This window comes from Helianthus annuus, chromosome 11 (genome assembly GCF_002127325.2).
Source record: "Helianthus annuus cultivar XRQ/B chromosome 11, HanXRQr2.0-SUNRISE, whole genome shotgun sequence".
Lineage (NCBI taxonomy): Eukaryota > Viridiplantae > Streptophyta > Magnoliopsida > Asterales > Asteraceae > Helianthus > Helianthus annuus.
The window spans coordinates 140,281,022-140,299,810 of NC_035443.2; the positions used below are offsets into that span (position 1 = coordinate 140,281,022).

Sequence of the window (18,789 nt, forward strand, 5' to 3'; positions counted from 1 at the left end):
GGTTATATGGAAGTTAATGGAGGCTTCCAGTTTACACCATATATTTGGTTTCGTGTTTTTGGGGATAATATTTTATTATACGCATTTTCAGTCTTTTCTTTTACGTTATTCTACATCTTTGTAAACAGAGAATACAAGACATATTTGGACTAGTTATTAATTATTATTATTATTTTAATTTTAATTTTAATTTTCTCCCTTGCACTATAAATAATATCCGTTTTAACCCATTTCATTTGATTTTCCTTTAATAACCCGCGTTTGTTAAGGTTTTATGATTTCGACATTCCATTAAAAGTTTTGTTGACAATTTTTTTTTTGGGGACGACTTTTGTTGACAATTGAGTTGTATTTATATATATTGTCTTTTTTTTGTAACGCACAATAGAGTTGTATTTATATATGCTGTTTTTTTTTGTATCACAGGCTATACAAGTGCCAACACCCCCAACGAACCAAACCGATTCTGACTGAACAACATTGATAGCGGTGTCGGTCTAAACAGAACCAGTACCTATAGTCGTTTATATAGTTCTCAGCCGATATAAAAGATGTTTTGATATTACCTATGATACAATTAGCAAAGTTTGTGAACAGTATTCCTAGTTTTTCATTTTCTTTTAGTTTTTTTGTTTTTATCTTTTATTTTTGTGATTTTTATACTTTTACCCCTTAACTTTCAACATTGACACTTACAACCTCTTAACTTTCTAAAGACTTTTTAATCGAGTTTTATGTGTTTGTTGATATAAATTCAAGTTGATTTACGTTTCGACGTAAATTTTTCCTGGAAACAAGTTGGGTCAAATATAATATGTTCTTATGTTTATTATTGTGTACGTTTTAAGTTAGTTTACGCTTTGACGTAATTTTTTTCCCGAAAATGAGTCTGGTCAAATAGAATACGTTTTCGTGCTTATATTTATGTACGTTTTCAATTGGTCTACGTTTTGACGTAAATTTTGTTTGGAAACAACTCAGGTCAAATACGTTTTCATTAGACAGTATAAATTCGAGTCACTTTACGTTTCGACATTGCGGCAACGCGCCGTAACATTCTTTAACTTATAAAAAACAATACTTTCTCACGCGCTTATTTTTATGAACGTGTGCTGTCTAATTTAAATTTGTTTTTATGATTGTCAGTGGATGTAAAACCTGTGTAGATATTCTTTTAAGCATATCTGTTTAAGTTGCTATACTGAAACAAAATAGATATCGGTCGAAACCACACAACACAACACGGGTAATCTTACTAGGTCTTAAACAAATATCACAACTTTACTATTTTGTATCATGGTTGATACAACAACTATCAATCTATTATCTATATTAAAACAAAACACTTTGGTGCCACTTGGCATTATTTTAATCCTCTAATTGCCACCTGGCAACTTAATAATCCTCACAATTGTGATTTGAGCGGCAATATACATCGATTGGAGAAGCTTCTCACATACGCTTCTTTTATACTCTCTCTCTCTCATTCTCTCATAATCGATTAAACCATTACTCTGAAACCCTAAGTGGCGATTCCGCTCCTAACCGTTTCAATCGATCATGTGCGAATAGGTACAATCAATCTTGAATAATCAATAGTGATCATCGACGGTATTGAATCTGATATCTTCTTCTTTTATGATTGATTGAATGAAACATCGATGGTTTTGTTATGTATTGATTGAGTGAATGAATGTTATTTGAATATCAATTTTAGATTCTTTGTTTGTTATTGTTTTTTGACACACGATTTCGTTTTGTTAGGGTTTTAAAAGCTGATATCATGTTGTTTGTTTATATGATTTTGATTTTCACCTTCAGATGATGAATAGAAAAGGGTATGGCCTAGAACTGAGATGATACTGATACGGACACGATTACTGTGGTTTGATTACCCTTGTGTCCTTCCTTCTTTGTTTCTTCTGTTCCCCCTTTTGCTATATTAGAGTTTTCGACAAGGCTATGATGAGTTTGAAGTTCTGATTAAATATTGTTGAATATGGCACCTTGGCTTGGCAGGGTTGAAGGATGGTAGATATTCATCTGCAACCTCCCTTGCAGCCATGGTGCTTTCATTTTTGTGTAAACTCTGAGCCAGACTGTAGCATCTTTCCGACGATCGAAGGGAATTCCGATAGCCTTAGGTAACTCTACACACTTAGAAATCTTCTCTTGCACAATTAGTTAGTTATAAGTTATCCATTGTGTTGTGAAATTAAATCTTATGAGGTATTTCTGTTTTAATGAGCTCAATTTCAGGGTGATAAGTACGGAGCTACCGTTGATTACCAACCTGCTTTTAACAGGGTAATGTTATTCACCCAACTGACCCGTTTAACAATCTTTGAATAACTGCTGATCCGATTAGCTCTTTTGGCTGCATTTCTGATATATCAAACATTCAAACTGCTGTTTTGGATTTGCTGCATTTTCATCTCCATAAGAAACTTCTCAAGCTGTAATAAACATGTTTAACTTCATTTATGATATTGTAATATGGATTTAACGCATTTTCTTTACTAGGAAGATGATTGTTAGCAAATCGTTGTATGGGAAGATGATTGTGAGCATTACTTTTCGTTCAGGTACCTTCAATCTTCAGCGATAATTCATTTGTTGTGTTTATATTGTTTTGATTTTGATTAGTAATTGTCGTTGAGACGTGCTTATTTTTAATGCTTTATAATTCAGGTTTTATGGTTTCTTAATCTTTAAAAGTTTGAACAATTCTTCCTTCACACACTCCCTTTATGCATATAAATTCAAATTCTACAATGAAATCATGATGTAGAGTACAAACATGTAGAATTGGGGATAGAGGTTCACCCTGAATGTAAATTAGAATCACAGCAAACGACTGAATTTGATTAAGTCGTAATCACGAGAAGTGTTCAAAAGAAACTATTTAAGGTCAAAAAAACATGGTTTACTGTGGGTATTATCACTTTGCTCATAATCAACTCCACCATTAGTTTCATTGAAGAAAACAATGCTGGTAATGCAGCAGCTGCTCTCATGGCTAGACTGGCCCCAAGTTGGTTATTTTCAGAAAGTAAGTACGAAAAGGATTCGAATTTCACATCCAGGCGTGTGTGTTTTCGAGATTTTGAAATTGTTTATGATCTTTTCAGGTTTTGACTGCGATCGGGAATTTATGTATTTGTTCTATCACTGTTGGAATGGTGATCGAGATAATCGTAATGTTCCGGATTCAAGATAGGCAGTATCGGCCCGGTTTCTTGACTTACATCATCTTTCTTTTATTAATTTTATTATATTTTTGTATCATTTTTGACAATTTATATGATTTATACAGGGAGCGATTACGAAAAGAATGACAGGCGTAGAAGAAATGGCAGGAATGGACATTATTTGCAGTTCCAAAACCGGAACGTTGACTTTGAACAAGCTTACAGTTGACAAGAATCTTATCGAAGTCTGTTTCGTAGATGCGTATTTTTTTATTACAAATTCGTATTTTTTACCTGTAGTTTGACTTTTGAGTTGACTTAATTTGTTAGGTATTTGCCAAAGGAGTAGATGCCGACACTGTCGTTTGTGATGGCGGCCCGAGCCACTAGAACCAAAAAAAAAGATGCCATTGATGCTGCAATAGTCGGATTGGCTTGGTCAATCTGAATATATATTCAGCATAAGCTGTTAACTGGTCATCTTTATCCATAACAGTTTCACAGGTAACTTATGCAATGGTGTTTACAAACACACATTTATTAATCTTTGATTCAATTTAAACTTATGTTTACAGCTCTAACTCATTTTCTCGGATCAGCGATACATAAATTTAAATGTTGCTCAACACCCCAACCAACATTCAAACAGTTCCATCATTCAAAATTCATTGTACATCCTAGAGGTATAACGGACTATTTATCAACTTTCTCTTTTGAAAATTTATATATATTTCTGGTACATAGATTGAAACTGAATTATAAACATCTTTTACTATGTTATAGAAAGTGCGTCCGATGAGAGAAATGCCAGTCAGCCAACACTCGAATCTTCTCTACATGAGGGTTTTTTTCAAATAGTTAAATTCCTTAACTAACATAAATGTGATTGTGATATGAAGTTCTTACTTTAGCAGACAAACTCGACCTAGTTACGCTTAAAAACAGTGTGTGAAGTTCGAATCTTTGTAAGTAGCGTCATCTCCCAAACGTTAAATAGGTCGTTATCGTCATTTAAACTTCAATTTCAGCATATTCAACTTTCTTTATACGGAGTTCATGTTCTAAACTCTAAATCCTGTACCAGGACTCGACTTACAAGTACTTTGAGGTTATCTTTGTTGACCCTGCACATGCGGCTATCCGTAACGACCCACAGATCAACTGGATCTGTAACCCGGTGCACAAACACAGAGAGTTTCGCGGACTAACATCTGCTGGAAAGAAATACAGAGGTCTGCGTGGAAAGGGACACTTGAACTACAAGGCTCGCCCTTCAAGAAGGGCTACATGGAAAAGGAACAACACTCTTTCTTGAGCCGTTATCGTTGAAGGGTTTATTATATGCAAGTTTGTTATGGTGGTTACACCTTTTGTAGGGATGTTTTTTTGGGCTGGAGACTTGCAGTTTTTTTATTAAATTTTGTTCGAAACTTTGTTTTGTTTGTTGTATTATTATCTGAATTATTTTTTTACAGCAACACCTTTATATATTATCAAAAGTTCTTTGATAATTGAACATTGAATTGCCACCTTTTCTAAAACAAATATTTGTAAAAAAAATTGCATAATTGTAAAAAGGCAAAACATTTTGTAAAAAAAAATTGCATAATTGTAAAAAGGCAAAACATATAAACATGTTAATGTCACCTCTAATTAGACTCAGTCTCAATGGTTGTGATTTGTTAGCATGGATGGTTTACACTTCGTTTATAGAAGTTTTAACTATTTTTATGTTTTAGAGGATGTTCTTTTACCAACATACATGTATTATAGGAATTTAAATGAAGTGAAGGGATAACATCCCATTTGCAATAGGGATGACCAATGATGCCAACTCGATTTTCGGTACCGGATCCAACATTCTGCGTTTTCGGTACCGGTATTTACCTTCTAATACCGGTTAGTCCGTACGGTACTGAACCGTACAATACCGGATATTTTCGGTACCGGTTGGTACCGAGCTCATCCCTAATTTGCACCACTAGAGCTACGACTCTAGCTCAGTCGAGTGACCTTTGGGGTTAAATTCAAACTAAACCTACATATACTCTTTACACAATATGTAACATATTTAAAAAAATTGGGCCTCTGTGAGAATGGGCCTTAGGCTGTTGCTCATCGGGCCCTTGGCCTGGGTCGGGCTTGCGACTCCAGATTATTTGAGTAATATCAAAGGTAATGGCCACACATCCTCATACATATTCCCACACACATGATTCTGGCTTTACCTGCACACTTCTCGAGCTACGACTCTGGATCATCTGAATGATCTCCAAGGTTATGGCCCAAGACGCATAATGTTATGGATCGAGCGTGACATTAGCTCAAGCAACATATGCCGAGTAACCTAATCAGGAGGATGTGGCAAAAGAGACATGGTACGGTATTTTATCCACTTAAATGACCAATGGTACCGACTTAAATGACCATTAATGACGTTTATTTTAATTAGCTTAATGCGTGTTACACGTAACACAAGCTTTAAGCTAATGATGTGATTCACTGGTATTGTTGGGATTCGGAATGCCACATTGCATTCAGGATCAAGGATGACTGAATGAGTATTAATCTTCAGTCTCTTTAACATATGACATATAGCTATGCTCACGTCAGCGCTTGGTCACATGAGTGAATCCGTTCTCACTATGAAAGGATTTTCACTTCAACATGATGGTTCCTTATCTAAGGCGACCAAAGAATAAGATAGATTTTTGATTGTAGCGTTTTCAAAAACGACGTGGAAACTTTCAAAATCCCAAGCATAACATTTAAAATTTTGACGAACGTTACACTAAGCTCTCTTTGGAAGGAATCAACAATGATGATCTACCTGAGGATTCAATGCCAGTAGATATTATATATTTGTGTTAAGCCACCCGCGAAAATCGCAGGATCTTAGGCTAGTACCATAACAAAACAAACCGATTTCAACTAAATTTTGTATGATTGATATAGCAAGTATTAATACCGTAACGAAACAAACCGATATCATCCTAATTCCAACTAGTTCAGAAACAGAAATAAGCCAAAGTCAACTCAAACGATCCAAAACGGGGAAAGGTGACTCGTTTTCTCCTTGTTTGACCTCCTTCTTCACCATCCTAATCTTGCAGTAATTCATTTGAATACACTGTCGCCATGAAGAAAAAGCTCGATACTCGTTTTCCTGCTGTAAGTTTCTCGTTAAATTCATCCTTTTTAATTTCAATTTCGATCTAATTTTACATAATCAACTCCCTCTAGTTCGTATTTGCTGGCCAAATTCGATGTTGTTATAAATCTATATGATCAGATACAAACAATTGCTTTTTGTTTTTCAATTTTTTATTGAGTTGCAGTATGTTGTGACTTGTGATCAAATTTGAGGGTTTTGGGGGTTTTTTTAGGGTTTGATCTGAATTATTATCTTTTATGTGTTTTTATAGTTTTGTGTATGTGTAAAGCATCTATGAAGAGATTATGAGAGTACTAAAGTAGGATAATATTGATGATGCAAGTAGATTTATTTGTTATAGAGAGACAAAATCTGAGTTGAAGGAGGAGAACATCAGTTAAGATTAGACGTATGCCTTAAGTGAGTCTTGAATGATTATTTATGGTTGATTTTTTGTCAGCTCATTTACGACATGTTTAAAAGCTAGTGACCGTTGATTCTATTAGTTTAGGTTTTGTACCCGACAATTTATGGCGATAACTTATAAGCATTTTCACTTTACTTAGTGAGTACCCATGAGTATATCGTACAAGTGTTGAGCTCACGGTTTGATCTAAAAAAGCGCAAGGGGTCCGAGGCGTTTGGGTTCCGAAAGCATATGCGAGAGCATTACGTACATGTGGTGTTGCTCTATGTCTAACCAAAAGTTGCACCCGTCATCTATTTTACTTTACATATTAGCCTTTTTTATCGAGTAAACCATTTATAATCTATTCATCGCTTTGGGTACATATTACCTTCCTACAGGGCCCCGTTTTGACCAAGTGTGACCTAGATGTGCATGAGACACCTCGCGAACCAAGGCCCACGCGGAATAAAACACCCAATTAAAATACTAATAAAATACCTAAAATAATCTAATGAGTTTGATCTGCAAGATTAGTTACTAAAGGAGATCTTGGGTGTTACTTTTTCAGGGAAAACATGTTAGTTTTGAACTGACACATATGTACTTGAGTTATTGGACTCTTAAATGTTGTTGTGCGTCCAATCTCTGCCTATGTACTAGAGATCTAAATTCTTTGTGAGATCTTGTACTGTTTGCATCATTGAATTTTTGGTTGAGTATTGCACATTTGTATCTAACTAAGATTACTTTTTTTGCCTTTCAATTGCTATATCAAACTTCTAAGCTTTGAGTGAGACATACATAATTATTTCTCCAATACACTAGATAATATGAGAACTTGAAGCAGTTAAAGGGGCGTTGTAATTTGTCTACCCCAGTATCTCACAGAAAATATTTTGCAGGTTCGGATAAAAAAGATAATGCAAACTGATGAGGATGTCGGGAAGATTGCCATGGCCGTTCCGGTCTTAGTTTGTGAGTTTGTAGCCTTTTAGGTCAATGTAGCAGTTTTGACTTGTTTACTTATAAGTAGGTTGCTTTTTGGTTGTGTTTATTTCAAACGGGTCAAACCGAAAAATAAAATAGCAAAGGGTTGAGAGTTGCCGGAAATATATATATATATTTAATGCGTAAAACTCTCTAAATGTTTGTATTCAAAGAGTTAAGTTACTATTGTAATAGTATTGTGTTTGTAATTATAATTAAAGTACACGATGGTCCTTGTGGTTAACCAAAATTTTGGATTTAGTCCCTAGCTTTTTTAAACTTTAAAGTACACTGATGGTCCCTACGGTTTGTACTTTGTAACGTACTTAGTTCTCAACTTTTGCCAAAAGTACATGGATGGTTCCTGTGGTATGCACTTTGTAACGCATTTAGTCACTAAACGTTGGAGACTTAATGTGTTACAAAGTGCAAACCACAGGGACCATCCATGTACTTTTGGCAAAAGTTGAGGACTAAATATGTTACAAAAAGCAAACCACCGGGACCATTCATGTACTTTTGAAAAACTAGGGACTAAATTCAAAATTTTGGTTAACCACAGGGGCCATCCGTGTACTTTACTCTTATAATCAAAAATTTAAAACATTAGTTACTTAGAATACTTGCATAAATAACACATTAGTTATTTAGAATACTTCTGTGTTCTTACCTTTCTTAAATATTTATGCAGCCAAAGCATTGGAATTGTTCTTGCAAGATCTTGTTGATCGTACATATGATATCACCGTTCATAGAGGAGCAAAGACGGTTAACTCACTGCATTTGTAAGTGAAGATTTAAGTTTTAGTTCTGTTTTCCTAAATTCGGCCGTAGGAACGGGTGTTACTTAAAGTAGTTTTCTGATATTATCTATTACACCGTGTTGTTAATATTATGATAAGCACAGTTGATAAATTAATCTATGCTGTTCCCTTGTTTGTTCACTGTCAATCATGGCCCATTTTCAATAAATGGGCTGATTTGAGTAATTTTTGGTAGCTAGATGAGTTGATTTGGGTCACTAAAATTATATAATGGGTCACTCCTATGAAACTAGCTAACTTAGAACAGGCCCAGTGGGCCAGCACCACCCACGGTCATTGTCTGCCTCCATGACCTACCAGTCGCCACTAACACGACAACCACCGGCGTCACTATCTATGTGAAATACATTAATGGATTTATATCTCTACAGAAAGCATTGTGTTCAAAGCTATAATGTGTTTGATTTCTTGAGGGAAGTTGTCAGCAAGGTCCCTGACTATGGCAACTCGGAAGCTGGTGCTGATGATCGCCCTATGACAAAGAGAAAGTAAGATTTTCTCTCATCCTCTTCATTATATTATCAATATACCTAGTTATTCATATATTGATCTTGATTCATATCATTATGTGGAATTTCTTTTCTTAACAAATGCGAAAAATGTGAACTTTTTCTTCCAGGAAAGCTGCTGCTGATGAGTTGAATGGAAGTGATGAAGAATCAAAGAGAAACCGATTGGTAATAGTTTTATTTTTATCTGATGTGGTCTTCCTTTTACATTACTGGTCCTTGACGTTAACACACGTTATAAAATCTATTAAATGTTTGTAAAATGACTAAAATAACGTTACTATTAAAATATCAATAGATAAATAAGTTAAATAATTTCCTTATCTTAAAAAAACACAAAATAAGTAAAGATGTATTAATTAATTTACTATTAAAAAAAGAAATAGAAAAAAAAGTAAATTAAATAATTTCTTTACTTTTAGTATATCTTTTCGTGTTTTTTTACCATTTATTTAAAGGCTTGTTAATTTTTTTTGGTAGTTTAGTTATTTTACAAAAAGTTAATGCGTTTTTAATGTCTGCCTGCCCCAAGGATCATCCATGTTATGGATCAGCGAAAAGTTGAGACCAAACCAGTAATAAGTTGGGACTGAAACCGTAGTGTGGACATAACACAGGGACCATCCATGTAATTAATTCCTTAAACTGGTGCTGAGGTGTAACTTTTAGGGTCAACTCGTTGAAAGAAATACCTTCTCTTCTCTGTTTTTTTCTGGTATATTGATATGGGAACAAGGTGTAAATTGGTAATTTGCTTACGAGACTTTGCCGACTCAATCTGAGCTGATCTTAAAAGACCATAATGTTTGATACAGATTGAAGTTGGACACACGAGCAGCACTGGAAGTGGCAGAGGCAGAGGTCGAGGCAGAGGAAGGGGTCGGGGCCGTGGCAGAGGCCGAGGCAGAGTACCAGCAGAACGAGATCCTTCGTTGATCGAACCAGAATCAGAATCTTCAACATTCTCCGTTCATGACATCAGCAAGCCAAACCCGAGCCCACAGGAGCCGGTTGACAACCATTCAGAGTCCATTAAAGGCAAAATCGCAGTTGTTGACATTATTCCTAATACAGGTGTCAGAGACTTGGATCTAAATGCTGGTGTTGATGAGAATATAGTAGGGCATGCGGCTGCAGATGGTGTTGCTGCACCTCCATCACAACCACCTCCGCCACCACCGCCACCAGCTGTAGAGCCTAGTGAAGTTGCAAACAGTGAGTATCCCGGGTGGTCGGTTTCAGAAATCGACAGGATGGCCATTGACCCGCGTCTTGCACGAGTCGACTCGAGGTTGGATGAGGATGATGAAGACTATGATGAAGAATAGTGCGTGTGAATCATCAACAGTGGCTTCGTGTTGGGCGCTGATTCACCAAGGCACATGTATGGTAGCCTCCCTATTATATTTATACAGTTATTTAGTTTTCCTTGTTATGTGTATTATGTATTCTTCATTTTCCTTTTTTGTTGTAGCCATGTTATCCTATGCTTGTTGTGAGATTGTTAACAAAATATTAAACAATTATACTCTGGCTGAAATATGGTCATTATAGGGTGAAAATGATCACAACTTTTATTTGTGTTTGCACAATGATTTTAAATACATTAGACTATACACATCTGTTTTTGGGGGCGTTTTTTAGCCCGAGCAGCATTCTTCAGCATCTGTGGGAGTTGAGACTGACGTTCTGATCTGCGGGCGTTGGGAGTGTTGTTCTGGTGGCGTCTGTGTACCGTTTTTGGGGGCATTTCAAACAACTATCCTCACCCAAACAACTATATTTTCAAATTTTAAACGCCAAACGACTATATTCTCCAAGATCCCCATCTCTTCTAAAAAAACCCACTATAAGTTCAACTCTTATATTTCCTTTAACTCTTCCCGACTTTTACACTCCCTCGAATGTATTATCTATGGAATTAGCCAAAATGCAGTTTGAAGATAAAATGTACGATGATTTTGAAAAGCTATATAAGCACAGTTGCTGGAGCACCATGTCGGAGAGGGGTCAAGTTCTACGCACTCATTCACCAAGGAAACACAAATGTACACAAAGGAGTCGTAGAACGACTAGTTTTTCTCCAAATCAGCCATACCATGACATACGGTTTATGACATATAGTTTAAACCAAGGTTTCAGATAAACAACGGAATTTCAATTGAATTGTTGAAGGTATGTTCGATCACTCCGTATACTTTCAACAAATATACAATGTTGTTGGTAAAAAAAAAAAAAAGTATTTCCTGCACTATAATAGTATAATACACATGTATCTCGAATGCCTACGCAACTTTTGCTTATGCACATATGTTTAACAATTAACAATGACATGCTAAGACTAAAATATATACTCAATTTTTCATACATTAGTTTATAATAAAAAAATTAAAAAAAGAAAATAAAAGAAATAATCCTCTTTAAATGAATAAAAAGTATTTGTTGTATGGAGAGAAGTGGGGGATAACTGAAAGCATGGCGGTCATTCATCCCTTAACTTCCAATCTCAACCTGCAAATCAACACACAATTTACACACCTGAAATCAGAAACCCTAACTAGAAGCAGACTCAATTTCAGACCTCTAATCGCTCGCTCTTGCTTGAATCACAGCAATGTCGTGCTCTTTGATGCTGCTAAACACACGGTAATCTCAATATTATCCACAAAACTGATTGATTTCGACTTTTGTTTTTCCGTTTTTAGAGACTTTTCAACTAATTAAGTTCATTAGATATTTGTGCACTCATATTTACATGAATTTACGGGAATTTTCGTGTTCTATCAATGCGTGCAACTGATTGTGTTATCCTGTAGATGCTGGAGGTTGTTTTTGGTGAGTGGAAGCAGTTAGGGATTTGAAACTTGTAGTTGTTTCAGGAAATTAGCATTTAGGAAATGATTTAAATATGTATATAATCGCTTGCTTATGCTTGAATTACAGCAGTGTCTTGTTCTTTGATGCTGCTAAACACACGGTAATCTGGATATTTTTCTCAAAACTGTTTGATTTCGACTTTTGTTTATCGGGTTTTAAAGGGATATTCAACTAATTGTGTGTAGTAGATGTGTATAAGTTAATGTTTCATCGGTTCATTCGATACATCGCTCACATTCACATGAATTTCTCGTGTTCTATCAAAATTGGAAGCAGCCAGTGATTTGAATTGTTTTAGGAAATTAACATTTAGGAAATGCTTTAAATATGTATATAATCGCTTGCTCATGCTTGAATTACAGCAATGTATTGCTCTTTGATGCTGCTAAACGCACGGTATTATGGTAATCTGGATTATTTTCTCAAAGCTGTTTGATTTCTACTTTTGTTCTTCCGTTTATGAAGGATTTTCATGTAATTGTGGATAGTAGATATCTATAGGTTAATATATCATGGGATTCGATACATCGCTCATGTTTATATGAAGTTTTACCGCTCTGTTATCAATGCGCACTACTTGATTGTGTTATCTTCCTCCGTGTCGTTATTATAGATGCCAGAAGTTGTTTTTGGTAGTTGGAAGTAGTTAGAGATTTGAAACTTGTACTTGTTTCCAGGAAATTAACATTTAGAAAATGATTTAAACATGTATGTAAGTCAACCGGTTCATAGTAACATGGTAAGTTTGATGCATTGGGGAAGCTAGAAAATAAAACAGAGATAATTTCTCAACGATTATTGACTAAATAGTAAATACTGAATAATCAACCAATTTTCGAATTTTACAAACTGTGACATACATGTTGAAGTTAAAGACATAAATAAATGCGTATACTAAAACAATCAACGATTTACGCCTTTTACTGTAAAGAAGGAAAGAATATGAAAATGCTAAAATTGTGGCAAACTCTAGAGTGGCGAAATCAAGGCCCTAATTGATGAAATTTGGGTCTGACAGCTGGGCCAAACTACCTATGGCTGTTAGCCACATGGCCTGGCTCGTTGAGACCTTTCTGTCCGCTGCTTATGGGCCCCTTAACTCCACTCGTAGCCCAAATTATGCTCTTTTTTAAGTTTGAGGCTTTCTTTTTGCCATGTTTCCTTTTGTCTAGTTGGTCTAGGTAAGAGTCTGCTAATTTTTGAATCAACACCTCATCAGTTTTGAACATCTCTGTCATTGTTTTGGTGCCAATTTAGCCCATATTCCATCACTTTCTTTGCAATGTTTCTGATGATGAATTATTGAAGGTAATAGTTTGTAACTATTCTGCTGTTTTATTAGGTGGACACATATCTACAAAGTGGCATGGTGGTTGGATTAGGGTCTGGTCTAGCCTCATCTATGGCAATAGAGTATTTGGGTCAGAAACTTCGTGTCGGTCTACTAAAAGGCATAGTTGGAATTCCCACGTAAGTCTGTTAGCTATAATTGTTTATTACAAGGCCTCTTGATATCCCTTCACAGATTGATAACTCTCATCATATATACATTCTAATTATGGAATGCTACAGTGCGAGTGTTGCATATTCACGAGATTTAGTTTGTTTTTTTTTTTGTTCCCTTTGAGTCATATAATCATTATTGATGCAGTTCTGACCGTATTGCAAGTGAAGCAGAAAAGGCAGGAATACCTCTGCAACTGTACCAAGATAGTACACAAGTGTGATCCGAGTATCCATTTACTTGGTTGCTGATTGCTTATTAACTGGGTTTCGTATTTCAAGCCATATGGAAAAGTTAACCTTCTTATATTGATACAAGTTCATATGCTACATTTACAAATGAGAAGACATTACTGATCTGCTATCACAGTAAATAATTTGTGGTTAATTAACATAGTTAGAATAATCTGTATCTAAAAGCCTTATTGATTAATAACATATCCTAATTGAGCTATTTGAAGTCTTTCTAATAGAAGCTATTAAGTCATCACAATCAACTGATTATAAGGTCTCTTTCTTGTTAGAGCCTTAAGTCTGGAAAAGATCTCCCCTTTAACATAATACATAACGGAAGATCTTTGCTTATTAGTATTCTGTTTATCTTAGAAACTAGAGTAAAAGATATGGGCTTTCTCAACGATAAATCATAAATATACTCTGCTGACTTGTTTCTAGATTGATTTTTCATTCAATGATGCTGACATAATGGAAGAAGGAAGCCTAAATGTAGTCATTGGTCGTCAGAGACCTCAGGGTGAGGAGTCTATAATTGAAGAGAAGGTAGTGGAATTTGATTATTTTAACTTTTCATTTGTAAAAATAGTTCAAGGGTCAACGTCAAATTTATATCTATAAAAAGTTTAGAACCTTCTACTCTTCCGTATATTCATTTTGTCTTTGGTTTATTGCTGTACAGAAAATATTAGATGTGACGGAGAATCTTGTTATAATGGTCAAAGAGAAACAGTACAAAACGGCTGTTGAGGGTTCAATTCCTGTTTTAGTTAACTCTGTAAGTTTCAGACTCTAATAATGATGGAAAATTGGTTTACATTAAATCTATAGTTTAATAATTATGCTTACAACATATAATTCAGGTCAGCTGGATGGACACTGCTGAAGAGATCGATGACCTCTTTGTCGGTGATGCAGAGGTACGGTTTTGCACACAAATTGAATTTATTCATAACCAAGAAAACTCAATACATAGTTTTTTTTTTTGTATATTAAGGTATGGAGAAGACCATCTATGGGGCATGCCGATCCAACGGGAGGCAATTTTCCATTGGTCACAACAGACGGACATAATATTCTCGATGTCATATTTACAACTCCTATACCGAACCTTGGTAGCATCATTTGATTCCAAAACAAGTACCCATGATGTCATTTCATGTGTTTTAGCAAATAATATTAAGGATGTTTCATTTTTCATGCAGCTGAAGTAGCAAACCTCCTTAACAGCATAGATGGTGTTGCATGTCATGGCATTATAACTAAAACACCGTTAGTTTCTCTCTCCTTCCTTTGAGGTTTTGATAGAGATATGGCAACAATTCATGTAGAAGTTTGGTTCATAAGTAAAGGGTAAAGTTCTTGTACAAATAATCTTAACATACTAAACATACAAATTGAAGGAAAACTCAAAAAGACAAGGTGGCATTTTTGTAATTATCAATAACTATCAAAGTTACTCTACAAATATACCTAAAAAAACCTAACCACTCCCCCCACCCCCAAAAAAAACCTAAAACCCCCCCCCCCCCCCCCCCCACCCAAGCTAAAATGCTAAAAACTAAACCCCCCAAAAAACCTAAAAAAATAAAAAAAAACACACAAATTATTTTATTTTATTTTTTTAACATTTTTATTAAAAAATCGCTACTTTTAGTAGCAGGCCAAAAAAAAAAAAATTTTTTTTTTTGCTAACGAAATGTAGCGATTTTTTAATAAAAAATGTTAAAAAAAAATTGTGTTTTTTTAGGTATTTTTGGTTGTAACTTTGATAGTTATTGATAATTACAAAAATGCCACCTTGTCTTTTTGGGTTTTCCTTCAATTTGTATGTTTAGTATGTTAAGATTATTTGTATTTGATCTTTTGCCCATAAGTAAATGGGTAGGGGTCACTGAGATTCTCTTATTCGTGTTTCTTGTGTATTGCAGCTGTACTGCAGTGATCGCTACAGAATCAGGGCTTCGCATAATTGAAACTAGCAACGTGAGAAGCGTTTAAAACCTACATGTACGCTTTCATCTTTAACATCTAATGATCTATTTGCATATAGAACAAATACACCTGCATTTAAGTGGTAATGAGCTATAGATTATTGCAAAGAGGAAAGGCTCAATATCATTTTGATGGAATTTTACGTTATCATATCATCATTTACTTAGGGAAGTAATAATATTGTCAATTCCATTTTTGTGAGTGTACGCACATGGCTGAGGGTGATATGTGCTAAAAGATCCGAAATGAGTTCAACTTTATTTCCAACATATTGTATATGAGTTACTTCCGTTGTGAAAACAAGAAACCAAGGCTGGCAGGAGTATGCTCACTAGGATGTTTACATTGAATGTAACCTAGGGGTGTAGAAAACATCCATTTGACTGAAATACATCTGTCAAAATAGAGGTTAACCAGGTTCGAAAAATTTGAAGATCCACATTATATACAGGGATCATATTACTCTTGATACAGCTGATCGACTTAACATAAAAAATGTTGGGAGGTATATATACACACATATTTAGGTATGTGCATCTACGTATATTTACACATCGTCATTGGTTTGAGTCATCGATGGGCCAAGAGATGTTAACCTCTCAACCAGAAGAGGAATGGATTCCATATTGAATAAGATATACGATAATGATTTTGAAACTCCTTTTTGTGGTTAAAGGACCACATCATCTTCATTCTAAAAACACTTAATCCGTCGCTTTCTCAGTTTCTCGTTTTTGATATATCATGTGCAATTAAGTGTAATGAGGATAAGTGATTTTGACTTTGACTAGTTCATTTGTGGATACAAGTTTAATTGCTCACATTGTAGGACAAGGTTGTGCAAACGATTATGGAAATATTTCACAAACACCTCTTAGAATCACTCGCTTATTAAAATGGTTCTCTTGTGACTTGTATTATTTTCAAAGATTATATATTTGACTAAATTTTAATTAGAGACACTCGCTTATTAAAATCTGACATTTGCAAATGACAGAAGAATTTTCTTATGTGCTTATGAAAAATGTGTAAAAGTTTTCTTGAGATGAAATCCACATTTTTATATCTAGCACTCATTAAAGATGAAAGGTTAAGGATTTTGTTTGATTCCTAGTGCAAGATATATGGTTTTGAGTAATTTGACGATTTCTAAGAATTTTCTTGATGTTAGAAGTAGATCTTTTGAAGAGTAAAGAAAACAAGAGATGCAGCAAATAATTTGCTAACTTATTTAACAAAGAAGATATTATTAAACAACAAACCAGCGGAATGTTGGACAATTACAAACATTAACAAAGAAAAACCAAAGACATAGAGCAAACAAAGCAAACTAGAAGCAACTAATAGGAAAATACATCAAATAAACCAACAAATGTGATGATGTTTGGACATGTTTCGGAACCACGGCAACTATTGATCTTGATGTTTTCTACCAAACAAGTAGCTTTGCTAAAAAAAAACACTATAAGAGAAAAATAAAGAAATTAGCCTTAAACTACACGTCATTGCCATGTAGACAATGAGCCTTTAACTAAACTATCATTCCACATAGTTGTAGTGGTTTTAACTAAAAAAACAATAAAAAAAATAAAGGAAAAAATATGAAAATGTATGATTGATGGTTTGCAAATGGCCCCATCTCTCTTATCTCTCACGTCAGCTTCCCCCTTTAATGAAGAAGGGGGCATTGAAGTTTTGGTGACCATGTTAATGACAGTGTAATACATTAACGAAATGGAGGTGGTGATTAGGTATGACGGGGTCGGTGATTCCCTACTATACCTAGCCTAATATAACCTTGATCTTATTTTAAGAGTTAAATGTTTGTTTGGTCTTTGTGGTTTGCAAAAATTGCAGATTTGGTCCCGATGCTTCAATAATTACATACGTGATCCCGGTGGTTGTAATGTTTGCATTTATGTGGTCCTTATCGCTAACCCATGTTAGATATCTCAGTTAAGTGTGTGTAAAATGACATGATTGCCCCTAAACAATTAAAAAACAAATATATATATATATATATATATATATATATATATATATATATATATATATATAGAGAGAGAGAGAGAGAAAGTATAATGTACAAAACTGCTTAACCTACATTAACCTACGCGACCCAAAACATAACGTGCGTGATTATTTTTTTTGTACATTATAACGTGCATGATTATCACCTCTCATGCGTGATTATCACCAAATAACTGCTCCCATGCGTGATTAACTGATCCATGCGTGATTATGGCCCTGATCTGATGGTTCTGCTTGTCGCGTACGTGAAGTATGATAAGGCTTTTTGTATGTTAACCTTCCTATATATATATATATATATATAGGGTAGAGATATGGTAAAAAGTGTTTAGAATGTGAGAAGGGTAAGAAGTGTTTTAAACCATTGGATATTTGATCTAATGGTTGAGATCAATAGGGTATAAAATGTAAATTGTGTTTTAATTAGAAGGGCCTTATGTAAAATTGAAGGGCAATAGTGTCTTTTCAAATGTTTCAAATATGGTAACCGTCTCCTACACAACCAAAACCCCCATTATTCTCTTAAAAATAAGCAACTTTCCCCAATAAAAAATGGTAACCGTATCCTTCACTATATGAAGATATAACACTATGAACCCTTGATAAAACACTATATGAAGATATAACACTATGAACCAGAAAAATCAAGATGTCTGTACAGAATATAACACTATTGATTGGGGATAAAACACTATGAACCAGAAAATCAAGATGTCTGTACAGAATATAACACTATTAATTGGAGATAAAACACTATAAACCAGAAAATTAAGATGTCTCTAGATTTTAAAACACCATGACTATGATTCAAGTATGGTATTTTATCTGGAATCCAAAAAACATTGTAAATCATCAAACAAACAGACGATTCAAGTCATGGTGTTTTATCTGGAATTCAAGTCAGATAAAACATCATGACTTGAATCATAGTCAATGTCTCCAGATGTTTAAAACACCACGCCATGAACAATGTCTCCTGATAAAACACCATGACTTGAATCATAGTCAATGTCTCCAGATGTTTAAAACACCACGCCATGAACAATGTATCCAGATGTTTAAAACACCACGTCAT

General features: G+C 34.7%; 2 protein-coding genes and 1 long non-coding RNA gene across 32 annotated transcripts; all 3 read left to right on the top strand.

Moving 5' to 3' along the window:
- Positions 1 to 1,423: 1,423 nt before the first annotated feature.
- Positions 1,424 to 4,634, top strand: LOC110890606. Of its 29 annotated transcripts, none has more exons than XR_004870994.1 (11): positions 1,425 to 1,572; positions 1,822 to 2,144; positions 2,260 to 2,307; positions 2,524 to 2,585; positions 2,973 to 3,052; positions 3,132 to 3,234; positions 3,317 to 3,436; positions 3,522 to 3,695; positions 3,767 to 3,874; positions 3,975 to 4,156; positions 4,276 to 4,634. It is a non-coding gene; the product is annotated as an uncharacterized LOC110890606 (long non-coding RNA). The 29 variants fall into 29 exon arrangements; XR_004870998.1 differs by having other exon boundaries at positions 1,822 to 1,885; positions 2,020 to 2,144; positions 2,260 to 2,585; positions 3,005 to 3,052; XR_004870995.1 differs by having other exon boundaries at positions 1,424 to 1,572; positions 2,260 to 2,585; positions 2,692 to 3,052; positions 3,132 to 3,223.
- Positions 4,635 to 6,083: 1,449 nt separating this feature from the next.
- LOC110890605 (dr1-associated corepressor) lies at positions 6,084 to 10,663 on the top strand. The gene is made up of 6 exons (XM_022138218.2): positions 6,084 to 6,362; positions 7,657 to 7,729; positions 8,433 to 8,526; positions 8,937 to 9,053; positions 9,185 to 9,242; positions 9,890 to 10,663. The coding sequence occupies exons 1-6, from the start codon at positions 6,330 to 6,332 to the stop codon at positions 10,400 to 10,402; spliced, it is 888 nt and encodes a 295-aa protein (XP_021993910.1). The 5' UTR covers positions 6,084 to 6,329; the 3' UTR covers positions 10,403 to 10,663.
- An 844-nt stretch (positions 10,664 to 11,507) lies between these two features.
- Positions 11,508 to 15,877, top strand: LOC110890604 (probable ribose-5-phosphate isomerase 4, chloroplastic). Of its 2 annotated transcripts, none has more exons than XM_022138216.2 (9): positions 11,508 to 11,720; positions 13,294 to 13,421; positions 13,603 to 13,672; positions 14,130 to 14,234; positions 14,371 to 14,466; positions 14,552 to 14,608; positions 14,686 to 14,803; positions 14,894 to 14,960; positions 15,620 to 15,877. In XM_022138216.2, exons 1-9 carry the CDS (start codon positions 11,550 to 11,552, stop codon positions 15,687 to 15,689), a joined length of 882 nt encoding a protein of 293 aa, XP_021993908.1. In that variant the 5' UTR covers positions 11,508 to 11,549; the 3' UTR covers positions 15,690 to 15,877. The 2 variants fall into 2 exon arrangements, with proteins under 2 accessions (XP_021993908.1, XP_021993909.1); XM_022138217.2 differs by lacking the exon at positions 11,508 to 11,720 and adding an exon at positions 11,903 to 12,051.
- The last annotated feature ends 2,912 nt before the right edge of the window (positions 15,878 to 18,789 follow it).